A 23500-nucleotide genomic window follows, 5' to 3' on the forward strand; every position below is an offset into this window, starting at 1 on the left:
GACAAGATGCACTAGCCGAATTTCTGTCCAACATAAGTAACAGCAAACAGAAACAGACCCTGATGAAGTACAGGCTCAGTGACACAGCCTGGCCATCGAAACTGGGCGAAAGTGCACTTCCTACTGCACTGTGACAAATATTCTGGGATTAGAGAAACATTCTTCCCTAAATTTACAAAAATAATCCCAGAATTCCCACACCTGCCAGAATCACAGCAACTCCCAATCCTACTGGTAGAGGGAGGAGGGAACTCAGTCGAACTGGCAGCCCAGTGTGTGATCTCCTGTCACAGCCTGAGGAACAGTGAACCCCAATAATGCTCCATATGTTTAAATGTTAATATTTTATGATGTGTCTTCATTGTAAATGTCTGTAGATTTTGTTATGTTAATTTTATTTAGTTTGCGTTTTGGAACACTGATTTTACTCATGCCAATAAAGCACCTTGAATTGAATCGACTCTTTTACACAACCTCATGGAACAAATTCCTACTCTTTCCGCTAGATGGAGACAGACGACTTTTCATTCACTTGAGATTAAAAATCCTTCTAACGAAACGTTGCGACTGGCAGTTTGGTCATACCTAGAGATGATAAACACGAACACGAACAAATGGATATGTATGTCTTTCAACCTCTACAGATTGTACTGCGTTTAGTAAAAAAAAAAATATTTTAAAAAATGGTCCCTTTGTTAGTGTTGGCAAATGCAAGCTCACAGAAGCCTGGTGACGAGCCTTGATGGGTTTAAGTACAAAAATGGATAGCTTGGAACCTGTACTGATTTACTGATTTGCTTTTCCATGTGGAATAGCTGTGATTAAGCGGAGACTGTAACCTAAACATTTTGAGCTTGCCTGGGAGAATGTTCCCTGGCAGGTTCTGCAAACACTGCTCAATATTGCAGATTGTGAGAAAATAATTCCATTATAGGTTCCACTGCGGCAGTGGTGCATAAAAATAGTACCGCGGACAACAGCAGGCCTTCTTATCGCCCAAACGGATTTGTGATGCGTCTGACTCAAGCTATTAGCTTTAAACCCGCTTGGCAGGCTCTGAGGAAGAAATTAAGGAGTGCTTTGAAGGATGCGGCAAAATTTCAGGGTAGCAGGCATCATACATGAAAATCCACCCAATTCCTAATGCGATTTTCCCCTGACTTTTCTAAAATAGACGTCCAGCTGGTTAATGTAAATTAAACAGCCCCTATGCTACCGTGATGGACTGTTCTCTCATCCTGTTGCTTGGTCTGCAGTTACCACATTTGTCTCACATTTCAATTATAGTATAATGACATAAAAATGTGAAAATAAGGAAAATTCTACCCTTCGTGATTATTTGGTTGTCTAATACTCAAGTGAGTTTTAAATGCTGTGCAGCTGTTTCTTGAATGCTGAGGTCTCAACTACCTGCCTAGGAAGCTTGTCCCTGACACCCACAACTCTTTGTGTAAAGGAGCATTTGTTATTATCTGTCCCCTTAGAAATGTTTACTGTGCTACACCACTGTAAAAGCAGAAAAAAGTGGGCACAATGCAACAATAGCAAAAACATGGTAGGGCACCACACAGACCAAGTCAAACTGCCAAAGTAAATGTCTGTTGGATGCAGATTAACATAAGTATTCCCAACATAGACATCAATATTCCCATATCTACGTATCACTGTGAAATCTACAAATAAAAAGGTTCTAGCACAAGGAATCAACATAACTCATGGGACACCAGAACAGGCTTTTTTCTTCTGCCCTCTTCTGATAACTGGGCCTCCACCGCCACTTCAGCGGATGAATCGACAATGGGTGAGCTCGCCTGTGACAAAGGCCTCTGACAGAATGCTGACTTCACTCCTTCCAGCTCCCAGCCACACAGGAGGCTTCTCATGGTCCGGCCTCTCTCCCACCCTGTTCTTCCCATGTTCAAGTATACCGCGCTACTTTGGCAGGGCAGTCTTCACAGCTTTCCCATGGTAGTGCTACATTTATTTACACCAGACATTGACCACAGTCTGCATGATGTTTAACCGCAATTTCACCCTGCCTTACAAGCCCCGACTGTTTATTAACCATGTATCAGAGCAGAGAGCTTTCCCAGAGCTTTCTCGTCCATACCTGCCCTGCAGACCCACCACCTCTGCAGCCCTATTAGCACTGCACTACGTCTGCAGCAGGTTCATTTTTTCCCCACAGGGCTACAAGGGTTTCATGTAGAATCTTTCCGCTGCAATCTCCATCTGAAACGGGTCAGATGATCTGTTTTCTTCACTCAAGATTGCTCTGCGCTGGTTTGACAAAACATATTCTCTCTTACAAGACACTGGCAGAAGCTTCAGCTCTTTTCTGATTCTGAGCACGTTTTATAATTCTTTCCAGTCGATATAAAGGCCTTGCCTTGGCCTGAGAGTTGAACTCAGAGTAAAGTTCAACAGCAGAAATGACTGGAATCCCTGAAGAATGTCCAGAGCGCTGTTGAATATCCTCTGTATCTAATGCCACAACGTAACGTTTCAGCAGGACCTCATCATGTGATGCTGTCTTGTACATAAAATACAGTAAATGAATTGTATTATCCAAGTACTAAACAATCTCTCTCTCAGATTTCTAAATAGATTGTTCATGTATTCTGTGAACAGTGCTATAAGATTTGCCTAGGCAAAGCCTGTGTTTAAACATGAACTGCTGCTGACACCAGAGAAGACCGGAGAGATGAAATAACACAAGGCAGGCATGCCTTGTAATCTTTATATCCAGCTGCACAATGGCTGTGTTTCAGTTAGCAGTTGCAGCTTGTTCTTCCAGTGGTATGGGCGAGCCCACCGCTGACCCAGTCACACTGCAGATCTTCACTGCACCGCCTCAGGTCTTTCTCACACTAGACATTTACATTTACCACAGTTCAGGCACTTTGCCCTGCCTCTCTCAGTATCCCCATGATGTCACCATGCTTTGCTGCACTTTGCTTTGTCTTTTGTTTTGGTCACTTGCATTGAACAGAAGAGCAAAGCAGGAATGATAATTTAAAAAAGTCTGTTCAATCGAGAGTGAGCCCACATAGCCCACATTCTACTGATAGAAAAAGAATGATCCTTTCAGGATGTTTTTTTACGCTGCCTGTTTTTGGCCTCTATAAATGAGAGGGATGAGGGGGTGTCATTTCAGCAGTGCAATGTGCAGCTGCAGGCATGACCTGTCACTCTGGGCTGGGTAAGCGCTTTTAAAACAGCTCCACTGTGCAGCCAAGAATTCCCTGCATGTCATCACATTGGTATTTAAACACATGCCTGGCGTGGCGCTGCAATAGCTGTCTCCAGTACATTATTGTCTAATCCAATCTGCGGGCTTATCCCACCCCTATTATTTCCAGCAGCATTTCATTATGGTTTCCTAGGAGCACTGAGCAGGAATGGTGGGTTTTAGCAGCTGGAAATTCCATACTGTACTGGGCCTGCCACTGTGCCCTGTGCCTCGCTGCTCATGACTAAGTGCTGGTCAGACCTGTTAGCACAGCAGACATGGCATATGACTCCAAGGATGGAGGGATAATAACAGAATGACTGAACCCATAATCTCTGAGACGCTGTGAATGCTGCTGTGTCCTCGGTCTTATGTATTGTTTTTAACTGTTACGAAGCAGGTGTTTCCTTCAGGAGCTAACTTTTGTGACTGCAGAGGTGGGGGCTCAGACCTTTCGAGCTTTCTCCACCACACTATTGTTAAAGGATAAGAGTGAGTCTCCACTGAAAAACCCAACAAAAACAACACGCTATTGGGGGATTTCGTGCTGCAGCCTCTCTGATGGCTGGAAAGGTGATTTTGCTGCAACAGCAAACGCAACACAATGAAAGCCATGGCAAACAACAAGCTCCACAATGAGATAACAGCGTGTTCTTTTGTTCTTATACAGAAATGTAGTCAGGCTTCGGTACATGCGTTATATAACACACAGAAGCCCCTTGTGCATTAGGAGGATTATGAGAAGGTTATCTTATCTTTCTCCAGTAAATGTATTGTAAAAGAGATGACCTGTGACTCTGCCTCTGAAAGACGCTCACGGTGAAGGGGGTCAGCTGTGAGCTGTAACACTGCAGGTGAGAGAGCCGGCGTCAAGTCACTCCTACCACTGTGAACGCAGCTATGATAGTCATCAATAACGACACCGTAATAACTACTGTATGTCGATATGATTGACTAGTTCTTTCATCGTGGAGTTGCCCAGCTGAAGCAGTCCAGCATCCCCGGTGACAAATCTGATCACAATCTGGTCTTGTGAAGAAATGTAGGTTAATTACACAGCCGTTGCTCCTTGACAAATAAGCCAACAGTATCAAAGCGCAATACAAATGTACTCCAGTGTACTTATTTAGGAATTGCCAATTATAATGTATAGGTAGCCGATTCACCAATACCTTTCAACTGACAGTGATTAGTTTTCTCTTACAAAACCCTAGGAAAGCTTCCTTTGTTGAGTACTCTGCACTCAACTAATGACTACATTAACACAGTGTTAATGGGAACCCATAAATCTCACTGCTCAAGTGAATAATTTGTAGCTTATTTTTTCCAGGAGGAAATAAAAAACAATTGTAACGCTGACAGGCTCAGTGAGCCTCCGATGCTGGTCATTTTTAGATGGAGGATGTATCATTAAATCATCGTGATTTTTCCCATAAATGTTATAAGTGGGGACAGGTTGGCTCTGTGCTGCTAATAAAAAGCTGCCTGAAGGGTATGCAGTTTTACTGGGAATATTTATGCAAATGGGGGATTATGACTAATGCCTCCTTATGGTTCTTTGTTAGCTGTTTTGGAAAATGCTTCAAGAAATAATCACCTTCAACATGAGTTACCTTTCATTTCTTGAAATATTGTGACAGCAGCAGAAGTGACGCAGAATGCTCCGACAGAATCCAGCGGATGTTTTCCCTAGCCCAAGATTTATGGGAGCCTTCAAACGGTGGCAGAAGATCAGGCCCGGTCGGTTTAATAATGTACTTGAGAGCTCAATTGGGAACTACAGCTGGAAGACCCCGCAGTCCTCCAGTACTTGATGTGGCGACTCCTACGGCACCTTCATGCACACATTCCAGCGTCATGCCCCTCGTCCAGCTAACCGCTCATTCTGAAGACCTCGTCTGACAGAGGAACTGATGGTGACTCAAAGAGACCCAGAGGGATGCAGGGTGCTATATTACTTCCCCAGCACAATCTCAGGGCCAATCAGACAAGGAAAGTCGTTATGGAAGTACCCCCCCCCCCCCCAAAAAAAAAAAGAAAGACGCAAACCCCTGGCTTATAGCAATCCACAGTGAAACAAAGACAGGGACTCCTCCTAGAATCAGCTCATGCTATAACCTGCACAAGCAAACAGAACAGGAAGATGTTGATGCCTCAGATACCATGATGGTTTCTGTAAGGGACTACATTTCCACAGCAAAGCAAGAAAGAATTTAAAAAAACCAAACATCCTATATCCTTCTCCGCCTCATCTGTAGGGCTACAGGGCAGTTATGGGTGATGTCTGTCCTCTCCAAACTAAAATACGAAACTTATGAATGCTACCAATGAGGCAAAACTTCATGCAGGGTTACATGTTACTGGGGTTCCTGATACTCAGATGACAAACTAAAAACATCTGTATGAGGAAACAGCATTCGTTTCACACAAGTCCAATTTATATGCTTTTCATTTTCATTTTCAGAGAATAATTATTGGGTCAATATCCACTTAGGTATCTAAAAGATTTATATAAATGTGTTGCCTTTGAGTTCGCTGCTGTAATTTATAAGCAAATGAATCAGGACAAAGTTCCTGGCTTTAGGTGTAAAGCAGTAATGTATCAACATCCGCATATTTGTAGCATTAATGTGATTTTTATTGGAAGACTGACAATACCGTGTTTTCAGAACACGGGTTTCACTGTTGTTTATGGCAGGAAAGAGAAGACGATCATGTTATCTCTGATCTACTCCAGCATAACATGCTTGTTTTGTTTAAGTAATTATAAAATACATCAAGATGACAAGTGGTGTGTCTCACACCCATCAAACTGTTACACTTTCAACATCGAGACATAGCGGTAGGTTGTAATTTTCATTTGAAAGAAAGGTATTTCAAGAAACAGAAGTATGGCTTTTTCTAAATATGTCGAGATAAGAAACGTCGACATAAGACATAAGTTTATCTTTGGATAAACTATGAAGATTGGCTTTATCGTTTTTATTGTAGAAGGAATTCATCTAAAATGAAAGGGTTATATTTAAACAAGAAAGTCAATGGTTATGTTGGTCAGGAAAGAGCTCATTAGAGCACTGATCTAAAAGCATCAGTTATTTGGTTTCTGAGTTCGATCATTATTGTAAGGAAAATCAGATAATTTATCTTAACATATCATTACAATTAAGGAATTATTCGTTTTCTTTTGTACTCATGCTTGTACTTTCCTCCCTACAGGTTAGTGACATTAACAGGGCGTTTCCGTCCATCCGTTTTCTTACCACCTCTTCCAACACAGGGCCGCAGCGGAGCCAGGCCGATCCCAGCAGTAACTGGGCACAAGGCAGGGTGCATCTTGGACAGGATGCCAGTCCCTTGCAGGTCACACACAGACAGAAACATGCAACATTCATACAAGGCCACTTCTGGACTTCCTGGACAGTGGAAGGAAACCAGAGCACCAGCAGGAAACCCCCCCACCCACATGAGGAGAATATACAGACCCCACACAGAGAGCACAGGTCCCCAGTTGAACCCAGGGCCCCAGCATTGGGAGTCAGCAATGCTAAACAGTGCGCCACTGTTAGGGCTCTTTCGCCATGTCCTGTGTTTCTGGGGGACTTGCTATTCAGTTATCATAGAGCTGCTTAGGCTGGTGAGGGTCCACTCTTTCAAACCAATCTAGCCCACCCAATTCTCACTCGGTGGGTGTGTGGGCAAAGGCCAGGGAATGGCATCCAAACTCCACACAGACAGACACCTTCGCACCGAAGGACAGAATTGAACCATGGACCCCGCAGCTGTGAGGCTGCAGGTAAATGTGTTGCTACTGTGCCGCCTACTGGCAGAACAGACCTTTAACAGATTAACAATTAACGATTAAATAACCCCCCCCGCCCAATGTGCTCTGTGACTCGGACAGCTCTCCCAGCTCTAGTGACATCATCCAAAACAAACCAGTGGGACAGTCTTATCAGCATACAGTTTGGTAACGGTATGAATAGCCTTCCAAGTGGGAGAAATATTGTAATGATAGCTTTGAAAACAGTAACAGAACAATGCTTTTATAAAAAAAAAAATAACTTTTTGCAAATGGAAAATAAATAAATCCTGCATTCCTAACAAGCAACTCACGTAAAGAGTGTTTACTGCTGGTTAAAAGACAGTGACCTGAACAGGCGAATGGGCTTTGCTGAACAGACGGTTGTTTTTACTCCTCTGTGGTACGCACCAGAAGCACTTTAATTCTCTAATAGCAAACGTTCCAAACAGCAGACCCTAAAAACTAAGTGGCTGTACAATGACAAATTACCATGCAACTTAATAGCTATTTTTTTCCCTCTGAATTCAGTTCTTTGATCCAATATTCCCCTGTTGTGCCGCTCCAACTCCCCTCCCATATCAATCCTTACATTTTCAATACCATCTTATTTCATTTCCATTCAGGATCAGGCTTTTTTCCCCCACCAAAGATTCATTTCAGCCCATATATGCAATGTGTAATCTAATCATGACCGTAGAGGAAGCAGGCTGATATTTCTCAGTTGCTAGAGGCTAGTGAGTGCAGATTGTTCCATTTCAAACAGCAGTACAACACATTTCTTTCCCAATACACTTTTGCAGAAGTGAAGAACAAACGAAGAACAAATATAATAACCATTTCTAATTAAAAGGTGCATCCTGGTGCAATTTGTGAATGATTCAGCATACTAAAAGGTAGATGTTACAGTTTAAAAAATGTGTTATAGTAATCTGTTTTTTTATTTTTTGCTCAAGTCATTTGGGGCTTGAATAAACATTTAGAGACAAACAGCAAGGATCTGCTGCAATCTTTTAATACAAGCAGAAAAACTAAACAATTTTGGCTCCCAAATACAAATATGTATTTACAGTACACAGCACAGTCAAACAGCAGTATTTTTCAAAAGCTAGTTTTAGGCAAATTGATAAATCCCTTACAAACAAAAACAAGGTACAACCTGGGATTTTACTGAAAGTTTCAATAAATAAAAAGCAGTATAAAACCTGAAGCCAAAAAAGCCACCCATGCCACTGCATGTCTAAAAAAAATATTATTTTTTTAACACATCAGGTCATTGATAAATGTATTAAAATTGTATAAAAACTCAATTAATCAAAAGCAAAAGCCATTTGCTTAATTTTTAATCTAATGTAATTCACATTCTCGGGTGAGAATTCAGTATCAAACTCGACATTTCAATCCTCGGCTGTTTTAAAAACTAAAAACTTAACTCAAGTCAGTTCTTCATACCTTGTGTTCAATAAGAATTAAATTGTTCCCTATAGCCATTTATATGCAAGGAAATTGGGAAAACTTTCAGTACTGAGAAGAAAAACTAAAAGGGGAAAATGACTAAATGAGCAAGTGCCATTAAATAGCATTTCTTAGACATCTAACAAGTACTTTCTGTCTAGTAAACAAGCACACAGCCTTTCTCCACCATCTACGGTATATTCAGTTTTTTACATTAAAACATTCTACTGCTTCTGCTGCATTATGTTTTATAATAAATATAAGACACAAAAACCTCCTAAAGTGCAGTAACATTATCATTGTTCGCTAAAGCAGATTTTTCCACGCTGGACAGGATGCCAGTCCATCGCAGGACACACACAAGCACACAGGGACCATTTAGAGACACCAGTTAACCTATGGTTAAACTGTGGTTAACTATGGTACCGTGTCTTCGGTAGGTGGGAAGAAAACAGAGCAAATGGAGAAAACCTGCATGGACCGAGGGAGAACATGCAAGCTCTGTGCAGAAGGTTTCACAGCTCAAAATCAAACCTGAAAAAAAAAAACCATTTATGGTTCCCCAGATTAAATGACAGCAAACATCCCCCAAAAGGCTGGAAGCTGATTGATGGTTGTCCATTCTTTTCTTTTCATAAACAGATCCCACCGTACCGTAAATTCAACATTATTAAGAATAGTGATAATGCACTGAATATTTGCAAGCCTGAGCATTTCAAAAACAGTTTTGTTTACAGAAGAAAAATGTATATATGTCATATACAAGAGGTCAGAGAACATCACTTGTGGTCTTCAAGGGCCACAGAAAAGCTGAGATGATATTTTTTTGTTATTGGCAGCCTGAGGCCCAGGGACAGAAAGTGAAACTGGTCTAATTAAACCTTAAAGTGGAGCACGAACCTCTAAGCATTTCCAGGATTGTCATTCTTGAACACAGGAGTTTGTGACCTTCTCTATCAATCTACGTTAAAACTAAAAAGAAACCTGTAGGCGAGTAACCATGATTACAGTATCTGAAGCGAGCATGAAATGCTGCCGACAGAAAGGACCTGAGAAAGTGCGCTTTGCAGTTGCGCGTGAACGCCACACGGCTTCGCGGTGCCGCCTGGCTCGCCAGTCTGAGATCACGGGCCTCCGCTGCTGCGCCCAGGTCTCTTATCGGATGTACTCCTCTTCGGACAGGTCGCCCGTCCCCTCATCCTCGCTGCTCTCCGTCTCCGGTAAGTCGCCCCAGAGCAGGAGGTTCAAGCCTGAAAAAAGCACGGCTGAGTTTGTACAAATTGTGCGGACAGCTGAGCTTACAAAGCTGGATCAGTTCCCCTTGTTGATCTTGTGCCTGATGGGCCAGAACAGTGCCCCTGACCCCACATAGTCCATGGAACCCAATGCTAGTCCCACAGGCTAGGGAAAACGCACAAGAGCCTCTAATAGTTTACAGACGTCAACCCAACGATACTCATGAATTTGGGAGTATTTGATATGTGTTCTAGCCATAATGAAAATGAGTAAATGTACAACGCAGAATCATTAGCAGCAACTCCAGTTTTACTCAAAGGTCATGGATTAAATGTAAACCACCAAAATATACACTGATGCACAATGAGAAGAGTATGTTTTATCGAAACTCACTGAAAAGTTTTAAATAGCGAGGAGAAGTGTTGACTACGTTATGAGAAAGAAAACGCAAAACCACGTGGTGAGATTTCAAAGTAACGCCATGTGCTCAGTGCTTTTCAATTCAAAATAGCCAAAAATGTGTTGAAACAACTCTTTATAGTCACTCCAAAATATGCGATTTGATTTAACGTAAAACCGGTGAAAGAAATGACGGTGTCCTGCTCTTGTGCGTTTTCCGACTGCCTGTCTGGGAGAGAGTGAGAGGGTGCAGAGGGATCCTGGTGTGAGCTGAGAGAGAAACTGAGCACAGTTAACATGACCAAACGCAGAGACTCGTGTCCTGTCCTGAAGTTTTCTGGTGTCTGGGAGGGAATGAGATGTTTTGCTTCAGCAATCTGTGGACTTGTCCATGGAAACCAGGAAACAAGTCTGTGGTGTAACCTTAAGCAGCACTCCCCCTGCATGCTGAAGTATCGACACACCCGTTACCTGCCAGTCTTTGCCAGCTGCCCTGGGCTGCACAGGAAGAGTGGCAGGGGGAGTATTTCACAGCAACTGGTTGACAGTGCATCACATTTCATACTGAAATTTTATTATAGTTTTACACACTGTGCAATCACGTTTCAATCCATTTCTTTTGTGCGTCAGACAGTTTCTTTGCTTGAACAAGCAGACTCTCGCATCGCTGGCTGATGTGAAACCATACTCTAACTTGATTAAGCCAAGTAACATGCAATGCATAAATGTGCCTGTACTGCATTCACCAGAGGTACCACCTGGTGCTATTTAATACTTCACTCGTGTACAAGTTAATCTATGAATACAAAAGCATAACCGTATACATCACTTTCACTGGGATTGTCTTCTGCAGAAAGAAGCTCCAGGATCTCAGTCTGGTTTTAATTTAATCAGAAAACCAAAGTTAAAGAAGCAGTTTGTGGCATGGGAGTGTGCTGCTGTTGGTACTCTGCTCACACACTCACACACTCACACACTCACACACTCACACACTCACACACTCACACACTCACACACTCACACACTCACACACTCACACACTCACACACTGAAGAGCAAGATGAAGGAAGGAGGGGGCAGCCGAGTTTGTTGCTACTTTTTAAGAGAGAGCGCTCACCGGAGGGGTCCAGCCTGTTCACTGCAGAGACGGAGTCGCTGTGAAACATCCAGAAATGCCCATTATTGCAGGACAGCAGGCAGGGCTTGCACGGGGCCACCACGTGATAGCCCACAACGTTGCCGCTGGAAGACAGAGAAAGGAAACAGGGAGTAAGCACTTTCATTCGGTGCCGCAGGAATCAACAGCACAGGCTCCACAGTCTCTTCACCCGTCTCCTGCCGAGCAGCAAGGAAGCAGGGCAGCAAGGGGGTGGGGAGACAAAGGAGAGTTTTCCCACTTGTTTATCTTATAGTTTTTGTTCAGTTATTTTTGCCTACTTTTAACTCCAAGGCAAAACATATGACACACGTTAGCCCAGATTCAAACACCAACCTCTGCAATTACAAGCCACCCACATGCACACGCACCGCCCAGGCTGGCTTTGGAGCGAAAGAGCACAATTTACTTGAAAAGCATCTTCACACTCCATCACTGACACACTGCATTGGATTATCATGGATTTAACAGCATCAGGCTCAGGCCTACAGCAAGACAAGAGCAAAGCTTATGAAGAATAAGACAAAAGGTTCTTGCGTGCTTGCTGTCACATCCTTGAATTAACATTTTCTCCTTTTCGCAATCCATGATGGATAAATGCCTTCCCATGTTATGGTATTTTTTTGGGGGGAAAACATAAAGCTTTAAGTTGTTTAGACATCAGTGCAACACGTTTCATGGCTCATTTTACAATAACTGGGAAGTACTGTATATCAGGTTCGACCCACTGAATACTCTATCTGAAAACATGCTTAACCCTAAGCCATTTCCCCCTCCTATTCCAGCATTAATTTATTGTTAAATATCCAGTGCCACGCTCAGGAAAACCCTCTGAAGCACAGGCTGCACATTTGTGATTTTAACACGAATATACAGTACCTTCTTTTCATGGACATGTGCAGAAAATCAGAAAGGTCCGAAACGAGAGGAAGCCGTTCTGCCCATCTAGTAGTTAACCGATACAAGAATCTCCTCCAGTCACTGTTTTTTTAAAGGGGCCAGGGTACTGGCTTCAATTAAATGCTGTATTTGTACCAAACCTGGTCTGCTGTTGAAGACTTTCCTCGTTCTGCGTTGTGAACGACAGAAAAATGAATATATCCATTTGATGGACCTTTTATACAAAGTGAATTTACTTACACATGTATTTCCTGAAGCAATCCCAGTGACAGTTTTCCAACTTTACCCAAGGGCAGCGCACACTGGTGCCCCATCTGGGATTTGACCCAACAATCTTCCAACACGTCTCTAACCACGACTCCCCCAAACCTGTCAAAGTGGTTTGACACTTCCAGTGATGGAGTTCTGTACAGGTACCTACCACTTTAAACATGCAATATCCTTTAGTCTGCATTTGCAGCTCTCCGTACAATAGCAGCTTGCGACAAAGTCGACAGTACTGGGAAAAGAAGGAAAAAACAAAATTTAACCGACTACAGCAAGATCTGGGAATAGCACGTTGTCTAGACTGGGACATTTCTTCCAATAACAGAAGGCGATTTTAGCAAACATGCGCCTTCAGAGTGACTACAACACCGGAAGACTTCAAGACAGGACACGAGTCTCCGCGTCTAGTCGTCTTAACTGTACTCAGCTTCTCTCTCGACTCACACCAGGATCCCCGCTGCACCCTTGTTGTGCAGAGATTTAAAATTAATCTAGATGATTACTGTGCCTTTTGTGAAAATAGCCCCCGTATATTTTGGTTATGTCCTGTTGTAAAAACACATTCTGGGGTGATTTGCAAAATTATATATTGATTTCACTTTTAAAGAAATAGACGTCATGTTAATTTGTCATCCCATTGAATATAATATGAAAATAATTAAATCAGTTACAAAAGATATTTTACTCGAACGTTATTATATACAGTACAGTATATATAAAGTGAAATGGTCTGGGAAGAGACTATGTTTGTTAACAGTTTAAAATGGATGTAAAGGCTTATCTAAAGACTAAATCGACATGTAAGAACACGAAAGCTGTGCGAACCCTATCTTTATTTACATTGTTTAATTTTATTTCATGTGTAGGTTTTTTTTTCATGTAAGTGTAATTGTATTATAGATGTACCCCGGGCAATGTTATTGATATGTTAAATGCACTCTTATTTGTAATATTACAAATCGGAATACAATTTGTATTGTATGTATTTTTTAAATATTGTATAATAAAAAGGTAAAAAAACAGGATCCCAATGCAAACGGCGCTTAAGAAGGGGCTCTGGTGACAAACACCATCGCACCGACAGCGCCGCAGACACTCACCTGTGGGGAGGGATGTCAGTGGAGAACAGCTCTACTTTCGTGTCGGACAAAAGCACAGCCTTCATCCCCCGTGTGCACAACAAGCTATCGCAGAACTTGCAGCAAACCAGAGTTACGCATCTGTTTTTAAAGGTTGAGGTAGACATGATTTAGGAATAAAAGTGCGGTCTTCACTAATCACACTTCAAACCGGATTGCGGATGCTGGCAGACGCTTATGCGTGATTCGGCTACTGGTTATTTTAGCTAAATACTATCGGTTCTAACTTACTTCATAAGCTGCTTTGAAATATAAAGAGGGTTTTTTTAAATAAACAATATTCCTTAATTCTGGACTGTCTACCCGCGCGATTGGCTCTGACTCCAAAAGTTAACAAGAGGTTTGTTAGTAACTAGCTACTGCACATTAGCTTTTTAAGTTAAATCACGAACTTAGCCCTACATACGCCCTCGGCTATAGTCTTCTGTCTTTTATCTTCATTTGAACGTGTTCGGGTAGCGGAGGATCTGAAGAGCAAACCGTTAGCTACCGTTGAGGTTTACTAAATCGCTGCTTTTTTACTAATTCCCCTAGCTCCGAGAAAAACGGACGCGCTATCTTCGCCGAACATCAAATATCTGTCCCGTTTTTGAGCGCTCTCTGCTCCTGATATTGAAACGTTTTTGCCTAATTTCTACTGACAGTCCGGCATTGTTTACAACTTGTTAATTCAATGGCAGCTAGAAACTTCCTGATACAAGTTCAAATTGACCCATCCGCCCCTCTGATTGGCTTCCCAAACCCACGGATCAATATTATTGGTTTACAGGGCGAACCAATGCAAAGCGCTCAGTGGACAATGTAGAGACATTTAACTTTATCTCCTCTTATCATTGGTTTAGAGCTGAAGACGTAGACCAATCAAATTTCTCCAATGCTTGGACAGCGCTTTTTTTCGATTGGTCCGCTAAAGAACAAACCTACAAGTACAGCACGATGCGAAATTAAAAATAAAAAAACAGTGTTTGCCAAAAACCAACATGAAGTAATATTACTGCAAGGAAAGTGTAACGAGTTGGCTTATGTTATTGGTTTTATCTTACGTGTACAGCCTGTGCCACGCCTCTTTACTGCATTATCTCAATCCTGATTTAGCGGTGTGGGTAGCTGCGTGAAGGCACCGCCCCCTCGCTCCTTCCTTTTGGTTTGTCTAATTCCACGTCAGTCTCAGCGCTCTTGGCCAATAGAATCGCTCGGAGCTTACATTTACCTCCTGTGGAAAGGGGCGGGGCCGTCCTTTTCCAAGACTGGGAGCAATGTTCTGAAGTTAAAACTGGGAAGTCAGAGTGGAGGATGTGAATTATCGTGTTTGGATTACAATAAAATCCTGTATGAAAGGTAACTATATTCTCTTCCATCGTCCAAGACAAGTGATTTACGGTGTTTGTAGCGCTAGTCACTTAGCGAAAATAAATACTTTTGATAGCTTATTTCTGAAGAGCCAGTGCTCTATAGAAAATACGACTCTTGTTAAGTGAAATAACTCGACTCGAGCGCTATGAACGTGAGTTCATTTTGTTATGTTATAGATACTGCTTATGAGCAATAAGAAAAAATAAGGCAGATAAAAACTGTTTATGATCAATATCGCATTTTTATAAGGACTAGACCGTTTTTAAAATTAAGCTTGTGGTTATAGGGCTGCATTGTACTATTAACATGCGTAGCGGTAGCGGGTAAGAGCAACCAAAATCTTTTAACGTCATTTTAATTTTAAGTAGCTGTAATAAAAATAGAAAACGATTATCACAATTTACTAATCACAAACCCACCAGACATTTCTTACAATGCTAATAGCACATTAAATATGATCATTGGAAACCTACAGTCTCGCTTACAGTTCTTCTGTAATTCCTAGCCAGCTATACATAAGTACAAAGAACGCCAAATGCCTTTACTGCGCAGTGGTGAAGTTGCCCTGGAATAACGTGTTTGTAGCACATTACCGGAGAGAGCACGAATCAGTGAAAATGCATCATTGAAAATGCTCGTGCCCGCTCTTTCTAATACGGCAAATTAAATTGATCGTGTTCCTCCAGAATTTAGTTTCCTCAAACCCACCCAGACAGTTACAGCGGTGCTGTCTTCTGGGGTTGATCTCCTTTTCTCTCCCGCTTTATTTGCCTGGAAAGTCCTCGTTTAGCCGAATCTCCTCCAGTTTCCTGTTGGAGAAGCTCGCAAACATTCCTTTGAAGTGTGGACGGGCGTTTGGGGGCTGAGGGAGATCTAGTTTCGCTGCGGGAGGGTGCAAACGGAACAAATACCGTGTAGCACAACTTCCATTTTTTAGTTCCAAGAGCTCTTTCGGAACAGAAAGGTGAGGTGTGTTGAAAACAACAATTTTTAAAAAGAACGTGACAGTGGTAATTATATAAGCCCTTCTAGTGATCAACAAGGTGTCTGCAAAGCACCGTTCACGCAGGCACTGATCAACCCAAGGGAAGTTAAATCTCTCTCACTGTAATTTGCTTATTGTCCAATTATGAGCATGCTTTCGAATTTCTTCCAGTTTTAACTGCCGCGTGAGTTCCACCATTTACTCCATTTGAGAATAGTTAATTTCCCCCTAATTTCTAGGTCAAGGGTGTCGCTAGAATTGATTTATTTTAAGCCTCTCTCGAGGCCCTGCGACTGGAAGATCACTGCTGGCGTTTTCATCGGCTGGTGCCAATTCTCCTCGGCAGCATCCTGGATCAACTTCGTTGTATTAACTGTGAACAAATGGGATATCGCAATTCTCACTGTACACATTATCTTAACCCCCCCAATCCGGACTGTCAGTGTTGTTTTTTCCGCAATACATCCTGTTGTATCCTAGCTAGCACGTTGCATTATCAAGCAATCCTTATCGGCCCCTCTCTCTTGTTTTTTCAGATGAAGACACCCACTTCGTGAGACGCCGGACAGCCGTGATATGAATTCTTCCGAAAAGGAAGAAAAAAGCCCCTTGGGAATTACTGGATCCGTAAACGCTTAAGAGGCATCTCTCTGTTTTTTTTTCCCCCGAAGGGGTGGGGGGGGACTACGAAATTCCTCTTTTTGCGTGCGGGTGTGTGTGAGAGAGCCCCAGTGATTGTGCGACCAGGACCGTACGAGCACGAATGTAACCAGCGCGTTGCAGAAGTGTTACCCTGCGCCCTGGGCTCGTTCAGAACAGCGGATGGAATGATTTTCCATTGGAAACAGTAACAGCAGAGCGAGAGGGCGGATTGACTATAGTCTTTCTTGTGGATTTGTTTTGGGAAAAAAAATATTTATTCAAATAACCCTTAGTGCCATTGTCATCCTGCTCCTTCTAATCCCGACAAGCGATATATTTGCAACTGTGTTCTGAACAATACAGACATGACGTCTCCTGCTAAATTTCGGAAGGAAAAGGAGATCATAGCGGAGTATGAAACTCAAGTCAAAGGTAAGATATTCCTGTGATATTGGTGTTGTCCGCACTTTAAAAAAAAAAAGATGGTTTATTTTTTGGGGGGTTTGATTGAAACCAGTTGGTTCGGTGGCGGTTTATGTCTACAAAATGTAATTGCGTGTGTTTTATCCTTTAGAGATGTTTATGTTCGATTTAGCTAAAAATTATACATTGAGTTATCTAGGGCTGAATTGTGAACTGTTTCCTCGTCTTGCAAGGGGTGCCCTTTTGATATTAACGTCTTAGTGTATGTGACTAATTGGGGGTAATTTTAGTGAAAAGGAAGATCAAACCGACGACATGCGTAACACTCGGGGTTAACGAGTTGTCTTTCGCGGGAAGATCCGAGCCGGATCGTCTGAGGCAGTAACGTATGAGAAGATGTTTGTGTGTGTTGTTGAGAAAGAGAAGGTGGTCGTTTTTTTTTTAAACCATAACGACACATTATGGAAAGTTGAGGGAATAATTCAAGGCCGTGCCTTTCATTTTTCATTGTGAAAGTGGCGTTCACCGCTGCGGTCTGGGGTGCTGGCGCCGGTGTCGAGCCGGCGGGTGTCGCCTCGCGGTGTCGCGTGCCGAGACCGGGGCTCGGGACGGCTCGGCGCGAGAGTAGGAAGGAGCTAGGGCAGGCAACACGTTGGATTCTGCAGATGCTGATAGCTGGCAGGCTGCGGGCTTTACACAGTTCAGTCCGAATCGAGTTCAGCTGAGTGCAAGAGCAGGCTGCCTTGTGCAAAGCAACTGGATTTGTGTTTGTAATTCAAAAGGAACGCACAGGGAGAGAGAGAGAGACGCCTGCCTGACATCTCATGTGTTTTTGTATTCTCTGGAAATGGGTGCTTAGTGGCCTCGGATCTCCATTTTTCACCTAACTTGAACGTTTTGTGGCGATCTCCGTCAATGCTCCTTTGTTAACTTGCTCTACGTGTGTCTGGGTTTGAGTTCAGGCTCATTTCGCAAGAATGTGGTTTAATAAAAAACGGAACCCGACGGGTTCCTGCGATTTTCTTTAATCTGTGAGTAGCAGTTTAACGTGTAAATTGGGAGATATGGGCGAACATAAAACGTCGCAGGTTTGAATGGAGAACTTCAACCCCCAGCGTCAACCAAAATACCACGTACAGTACTTCTGAGACGCACACGCTTGGCCTTCTTCTGCTCAATTGTGTAGCGCTGAATGAGAGCGAATGTCGGTCATGCTGACGTTGGACTCCGGAATTATAATTCTCGATTCTCTTCCTGTGCTGTGGGGAGACATTGTGCTGTAGGAAGCTGTTGTAACAATAACCTCCCTTTCGTGCCCGCAAGCCCGTGTCACAGTTTCGAGGGGTTGGGTTGCGTTAGCGGGGATCTCGGTGGGCTGACAGTCACGCTGGTAGACCTTGCGGGAGGAGTCTCCCTGTGCGACCGGGCACATTCCGGAGCACAGCCGCAGCCAGACCGGGTAGCTGGGGGTTTCAGAGCCTCACGGGGCCCGAGAAAGTGAGGAGGCCAGGAAGCTGTGTGGTGAAATGAACCTGGATAAATTCGGTCTTTGTTGGCGTAGTGGTGGTCCGCTCATTTAAAAAAAAAAAGTCTGGGCGAAATAAGTTTAACGGAGAGATTTGCAGTACAGTTTAAACATGTCCTCGTGTGACATGAGGGCCACACGAGTGTGTCACCTCTGTGTCTCGTCGTTGGCCGGTGTTTAATTCCTGTACAGTGTCAGAAAGGGCCGTGCCGCTGCTCTTGCTCGCTGGATTGCTGATTAGAGCAATCCCAGCTGTGTTCTTTACCGTTCCCAGCGAATCGGCTTTGAACGGCACTGCTGCCCCTAACAGAAAAAGTGTTGTCTCCTGTTCCGTGTCCTAAACCCCCACCTGCGGACAGACAGGCGTTTTCCTTTCAAGTAAAATCACTCTGGACTCAGAGTGGAATATGCACACGGTGTGGTTCTCAGCGGTACCATTTGATCTCAAAGAAGAGTTTGGAAAACCGCTTTCATTGACTTAGCTGCCCTCCAAACCCGAGCTCAGTCGGTTCAGCCATTGGGTAGGAGTTGAATTTTATCCCCCAAAGGTATAATTCAGAATAGCAATTGTGTTGAGCACAACCTCTCTCCAAAAAGTAGGTTCTGCACAGTGCTACCTGCACCTTATGAAGACTGAGGGCGATGGATGCCGAGGTTTCAGTCATTTCTGTGGCTGTATCAAGGGATTTCTATGCTTTCAGGTGAAGGGAGGGAAGAAAAAAGGTGTTCTGTCTTGGTATACTAATTACTAGAGCAAAGTAGTGGGCTCCCATCCCTGGAAAAACATCACAGGTAGAACCGGTAGTTTTCATCGCACGTTTTCAGATGGACAGGCTGAAAAATGGTGGCGGAAACAGTACATGTTAATTAGTTCTAGAGGGAGAAGGTAGATCTTTTCCTTTCCGGTGGTGTCCGAAGGCGCCCCTGCTCCAGCGGTCCCTGCTTGGTCTTCGCTGCAGCCTCGGGTGACCCGCGTGAGCACACAGAGGAGAGAAGGCCTCTGTGGGTCCTCTTGAGGGGGGCTCTCCGCTGGCGGGCCGGCTGCCAGACCGGACCAGTCGCTTCTTTCACGCGAGGCCTCCTGCATCGATTTCCCCTGGACTCAGCCCTGTTGCTCCAGTCGTGAAAGCGAGTGAATGCTGCCCGTGTAAAGGAAATGGTTTGCATGTGATTTGGACGAATAAGTCCCGGGAAACCCGTGACGGCGGAGGAATGTCTTCCGTCTCTCACAACGGGGTGGGCCTGTTTGAGGCGCCTCGCCTGGTGAGACTGGGACCCTGCCCTCTGGCTCTGCAGCTCTTCCTGAGCCGGAGAGCCTCCTGCTCCAGCTGCAGCCTTCCTTCGCAGGCCAGTGATGCTCGGAGATAGGGGGCTCTGCGCACGTGTGGGGGAATTAAGCAGACCTGCCCTCTCTTGCTTTGGGCTCACTTTGCTGTCTTTGACGCTGGCGCTGTTTAGTGTGAAGGTGAGTCTGTGCAGAGGCACACCGGGTTTTAATTAAACACAAGATGCCACAGCTGTGTGAGGGAGGGCTCTCGTCGCCTCTTAGGAAAGTTAACCCCTGATATTGATCTGCTTGTCACTTTTTCTGAGGATTCAGAATCCCAGGTATCCTGACATGTGCCCTCAGAGGAAGTCACATTGCGGCATTGTTCCAGTTTTCTCTAGTACCTCGGTAATAAGGGGCTGCCCTTCTCCGACATGAGCTGTCAGGCTCCACTTACTAATAGCCGGCTCATACCTTGCCTGTCAGGTACAGTACTTGCACAGCATGTCATCCACTGTCAAAGTTATATTTTCCGTTAATTTTAAGTGTCTCTGACCTTTGGAATAGGAATGCTTGCCCTATTCCAAATCTTTTGACTGCTGTTGTGATGGAATTGGATTCCCTTTCCTTTCAAGTTTTCCCAGTCTGTGATTGTTACCCTTGTCTGTGATCCTTCAGTCCTGAAGTGCTGTGTCAGAAGTGAAATGCTCACTCCGGTAGTGAGCACGTGCCAGTGCCTGAAAAGTGTGCGCTAGGGAAGATTCACAATGCTTAACTCTTCAGTTGCTAGGGAGGGGTATCTAATGTGCATTTTAACTGCACAGTGTTCTAGCATTGTGCATTTTTCTAAGCGTGCATCAGGTAAACAGTAATCACCTGAAATACTGCTGAACCTTGGGTCACTTTTCACAAGACTACACCTTGTGGGAGTGATTCCGCATGGTAGCTGCTGTGAGGTATGAATCTGAAAGACAATGGGATGAAGCCAGTCACAGCTGGAACAGCCCATCCAGTAGGCCTGAGCCAGTTCTGTCACCTGAGGCTTCGCGTTCCACCACGAGCCAGTGTTTCTAAGGTCTGGCAAGTGCGTTTTTATGCTCGTCTCAGTTTTGCAATACAATTTATGGATCTTTATTTCAGGAAAGCAGTTTTCCTTCTGTGTCAGCTTTGTACCGACATGTTTTTCTCCACAGGCAGCAAACTCGTTCAATGGCGGTCCTTTTGTTCCGGGTCTGCTTTCTCAAGCCTGACCTGCTTCACGCACCAGGGCCCGGACTGAACCAGAACTTTGACCCACCAGCCTGCAGCCAAATCCAAATGCAGGACTTGGAGGCAGGTTTCCGTCCGATTGAATCAGAATGCCCCTTGCAGACTGAAAGCAGCTCTCAACTGCTTGGCCTGTTATTGACACAGGGGCAGAGGTGAAATCGGGGCTTAACTTGGAGATGGGGTCAAGGAGGCTTGGCTTTTGTATGGCAGCGCATTGTCTGATGATGTGCGGGACTGTCTTCCAGGGAAAAGCTTTCAAATCAATTGCCATTCATTTGCATCTATTCCCACTTGAAGCTTCATTTGTTCCAGCCCTGCAGTTGGCTGTTTGGGAATTTGACTGTAAAGTGCCACTTTCTAGTGTCACAACCAGACTGAAATCTGTGCACTCCGGCAGCAGAAGAACCCTGGCTTCTGACCTGGACATTGGGGTCTGTGTACGTGACCTTCTGCTGCAGCAGTGCACAGATTTCAGTCTGGTTGGGACACGAGAAAGGAGGCTAAAGAAATAGAGTCTATCCAGGTGTACCTTGTCCCCATTCCAGGAGTTGACAGACAGCTTGCCAGAACCGTCATGTACTCTGCTTAAATGTTATTTTACATAGCAGGTTGGAAGTTCTTATTTCTAGAACGTTTTTATTCAGTTGAAACAATCTGGAATTTTATTTCCCCCTTGCAAGAACTCAGTGCAATAAAATGAAAACAAGCTGAAAGGTGTGGCACCCTCCATCTCAACCATGTTATGCACTTATGTCTATGAAGTGCAGCATGATCATGAAAAAGTGAATGAATGTTCATTCATCCCCGTGAGCTGCAGTTATTTTTATTGCCGTGAATCCATACGTCTGTGACTTTACAGGCGTTCTTTACTCCACATGCTCGGATGAGAGACTGTCAGTTTAATAGAGGCATCACTGTCAAACAGAATACAGTTTAACAGATCATTAGTTATCACTAAGAGCTGTGTCACTCTGCCTGGCATCTGTCTCTGCCTTTAGGGGACTATAGTCTTGTGTGGGAGAGGTGTTGACAGTGCATCGTCCTGACCCCTCCCGCTGCCCCTCATGCTGGTATGGGGCTTGCAATAATAAGGTGCATGACAAGCCACGTATTGTGGGTGTGCATTGTTGGTAATGTAAGTATAGGAATTTTACCTCTGCTTTTTCCAGAAGGTATAAAAGGAGGAGCAGACCTCGTACTGGAGAGAGGGGGCCACGTGTCGGTGTGACTGAAACACAGGTGTTATTCTGTCCAGCCGACTGTGCCTGGGTTAGAGTAAACCCATCGGAGGTCCAGTCAGGCAGCTCTCCTGGCACCTTTGACTTGTGCAGTAGAGCCCTGATGAGCATTAAAAGGGAAGAGCAGGAATGAGGCACAAGAATAAGACAACGGGAAGGCGATCTATTTTAATGATCTAAACAGCCACAAATCTCAGTGTTCCTGCCTGTTAACTCAACATTAATCCGGCTGGAAGACACCTCCCCAGCAGTGATTTATTAACCCAATTATTAACCGTGCTGAATGTGTTCCAGGTTCAGGGGAAAGATATTCACCTTCCGCCAGACAGATTCCTCTTTAGCCACTGTTCAGGGGAGGCGTAGAGGCTGTCAGAGTATTGCATTCTTGGTCAGAAAGAGAGGAATATTACAACAATGGCTACACGGTTCTTAATGAAAAGTGTGCTGAAGGAGCTATCATCAGTAACCTTTCTGAGGTTTTCCTTACTGTAGGTCGGAACACCCATAGCACACAGCTGCACGGCAGGATTGCCAGAGTCTTGATGCCATGTGTTCCTGAAAGCACTAGGAAACCTATTCCTCCCAGGTCATCGCCTCTTCTCTGTCTGCCCAGTCTCTTCTCTTAACGCGGTGCATATGTGTAGAATTGGTTTCCATTGAACAGCACTGGGTGGGAGGGTGTGATTCACTGTGCTGAGCAGATCTCGGGTGAAGCCCCCTTCCACGAAGAGCTAGAGGGACCAGTCTGACCCCCGGAGCCCTGCACTGGTACTTGGCTTCACTGGTATACTTGGCGGGAGCTGGTGTCTTTCTGAGGTCTGAGCTTGGTTCTGAGCAGGAGCGCAGGAGCTTCTGAACCACCGGAGGCCCTGTCCCAGAAAGAACTTGTCTGACTGCCATGGCTGATGACGCCTACAGGGTGGACGTGGTCCTTACCCCTGGGAGCAGGAAATGGCATGTTTTTGATGTCGGATCTAAAAAGCCGATCTCCTGGGTTAACGTTCGCGCAGCAGCCAGATGGAGACCGGCGGCTCCTTGCGATCTCAAAAGGAGGTAGCCTTAAAAAAAGATGAATTCCTTACACTTGTATAGCGCTTTTCTGGACACTCCGCTCAATGGTCTTCACAGGTAATGGGGACTCCCCTCCACCACCAATGTGTAGCCCCACCTGGGTGATGCAACAGCAGCCAAGGTCCAGTGGGCTCGCCACACACC

At 44.3% G+C, this 23500-nt stretch overlaps 2 protein-coding genes across 5 annotated transcripts in view; one reads left to right on the forward strand and one right to left on the reverse strand.

Annotated features, from left to right (window-relative positions):
- Positions 1 to 8016: 8016 nt before the first annotated feature.
- On the reverse strand, positions 8017 to 14414 carry LOC102689046 (protein FAM72A). The gene is made up of 4 exons (XM_006628463.3): positions 13545 to 14414; positions 12599 to 12676; positions 11239 to 11363; positions 8017 to 9736 (listed from the first exon to the last, which is right to left on the reverse strand). Exons 1-4 carry the CDS (start codon positions 13688 to 13690, stop codon positions 9642 to 9644), a joined length of 444 nt encoding a protein of 147 aa, XP_006628526.1. The 5' UTR covers positions 13691 to 14414; the 3' UTR covers positions 8017 to 9641.
- Positions 14415 to 14830: 416 nt separating this feature from the next.
- Positions 14831 to 23500, forward strand: part of srgap2 (SLIT-ROBO Rho GTPase activating protein 2) — a 98417-nt gene continuing 89747 nt past the window's right edge. For 3 of the 4 annotated variants that reach the window (XM_069190381.1, XM_069190383.1, XM_069190386.1), the window contains exons 1-2: positions 14831 to 14921; positions 16458 to 16995. In XM_069190381.1, the coding sequence (XP_069046482.1) occupies positions 16929 to 16995 (67 nt within the window). In that variant the 5' untranslated portion in view covers positions 14831 to 14921; positions 16458 to 16928. Of the gene's footprint in view, positions 14922 to 15802; positions 15901 to 16457; positions 16996 to 23500 lie in introns of those variants that run through there. The other variant, XM_069190382.1, reaches the window with a different exon arrangement.

Source organism: Lepisosteus oculatus, chromosome 5 (assembly GCF_040954835.1).
Source record: "Lepisosteus oculatus isolate fLepOcu1 chromosome 5, fLepOcu1.hap2, whole genome shotgun sequence".
Taxonomy (NCBI): domain Eukaryota; kingdom Metazoa; phylum Chordata; class Actinopteri; order Semionotiformes; family Lepisosteidae; genus Lepisosteus; species Lepisosteus oculatus.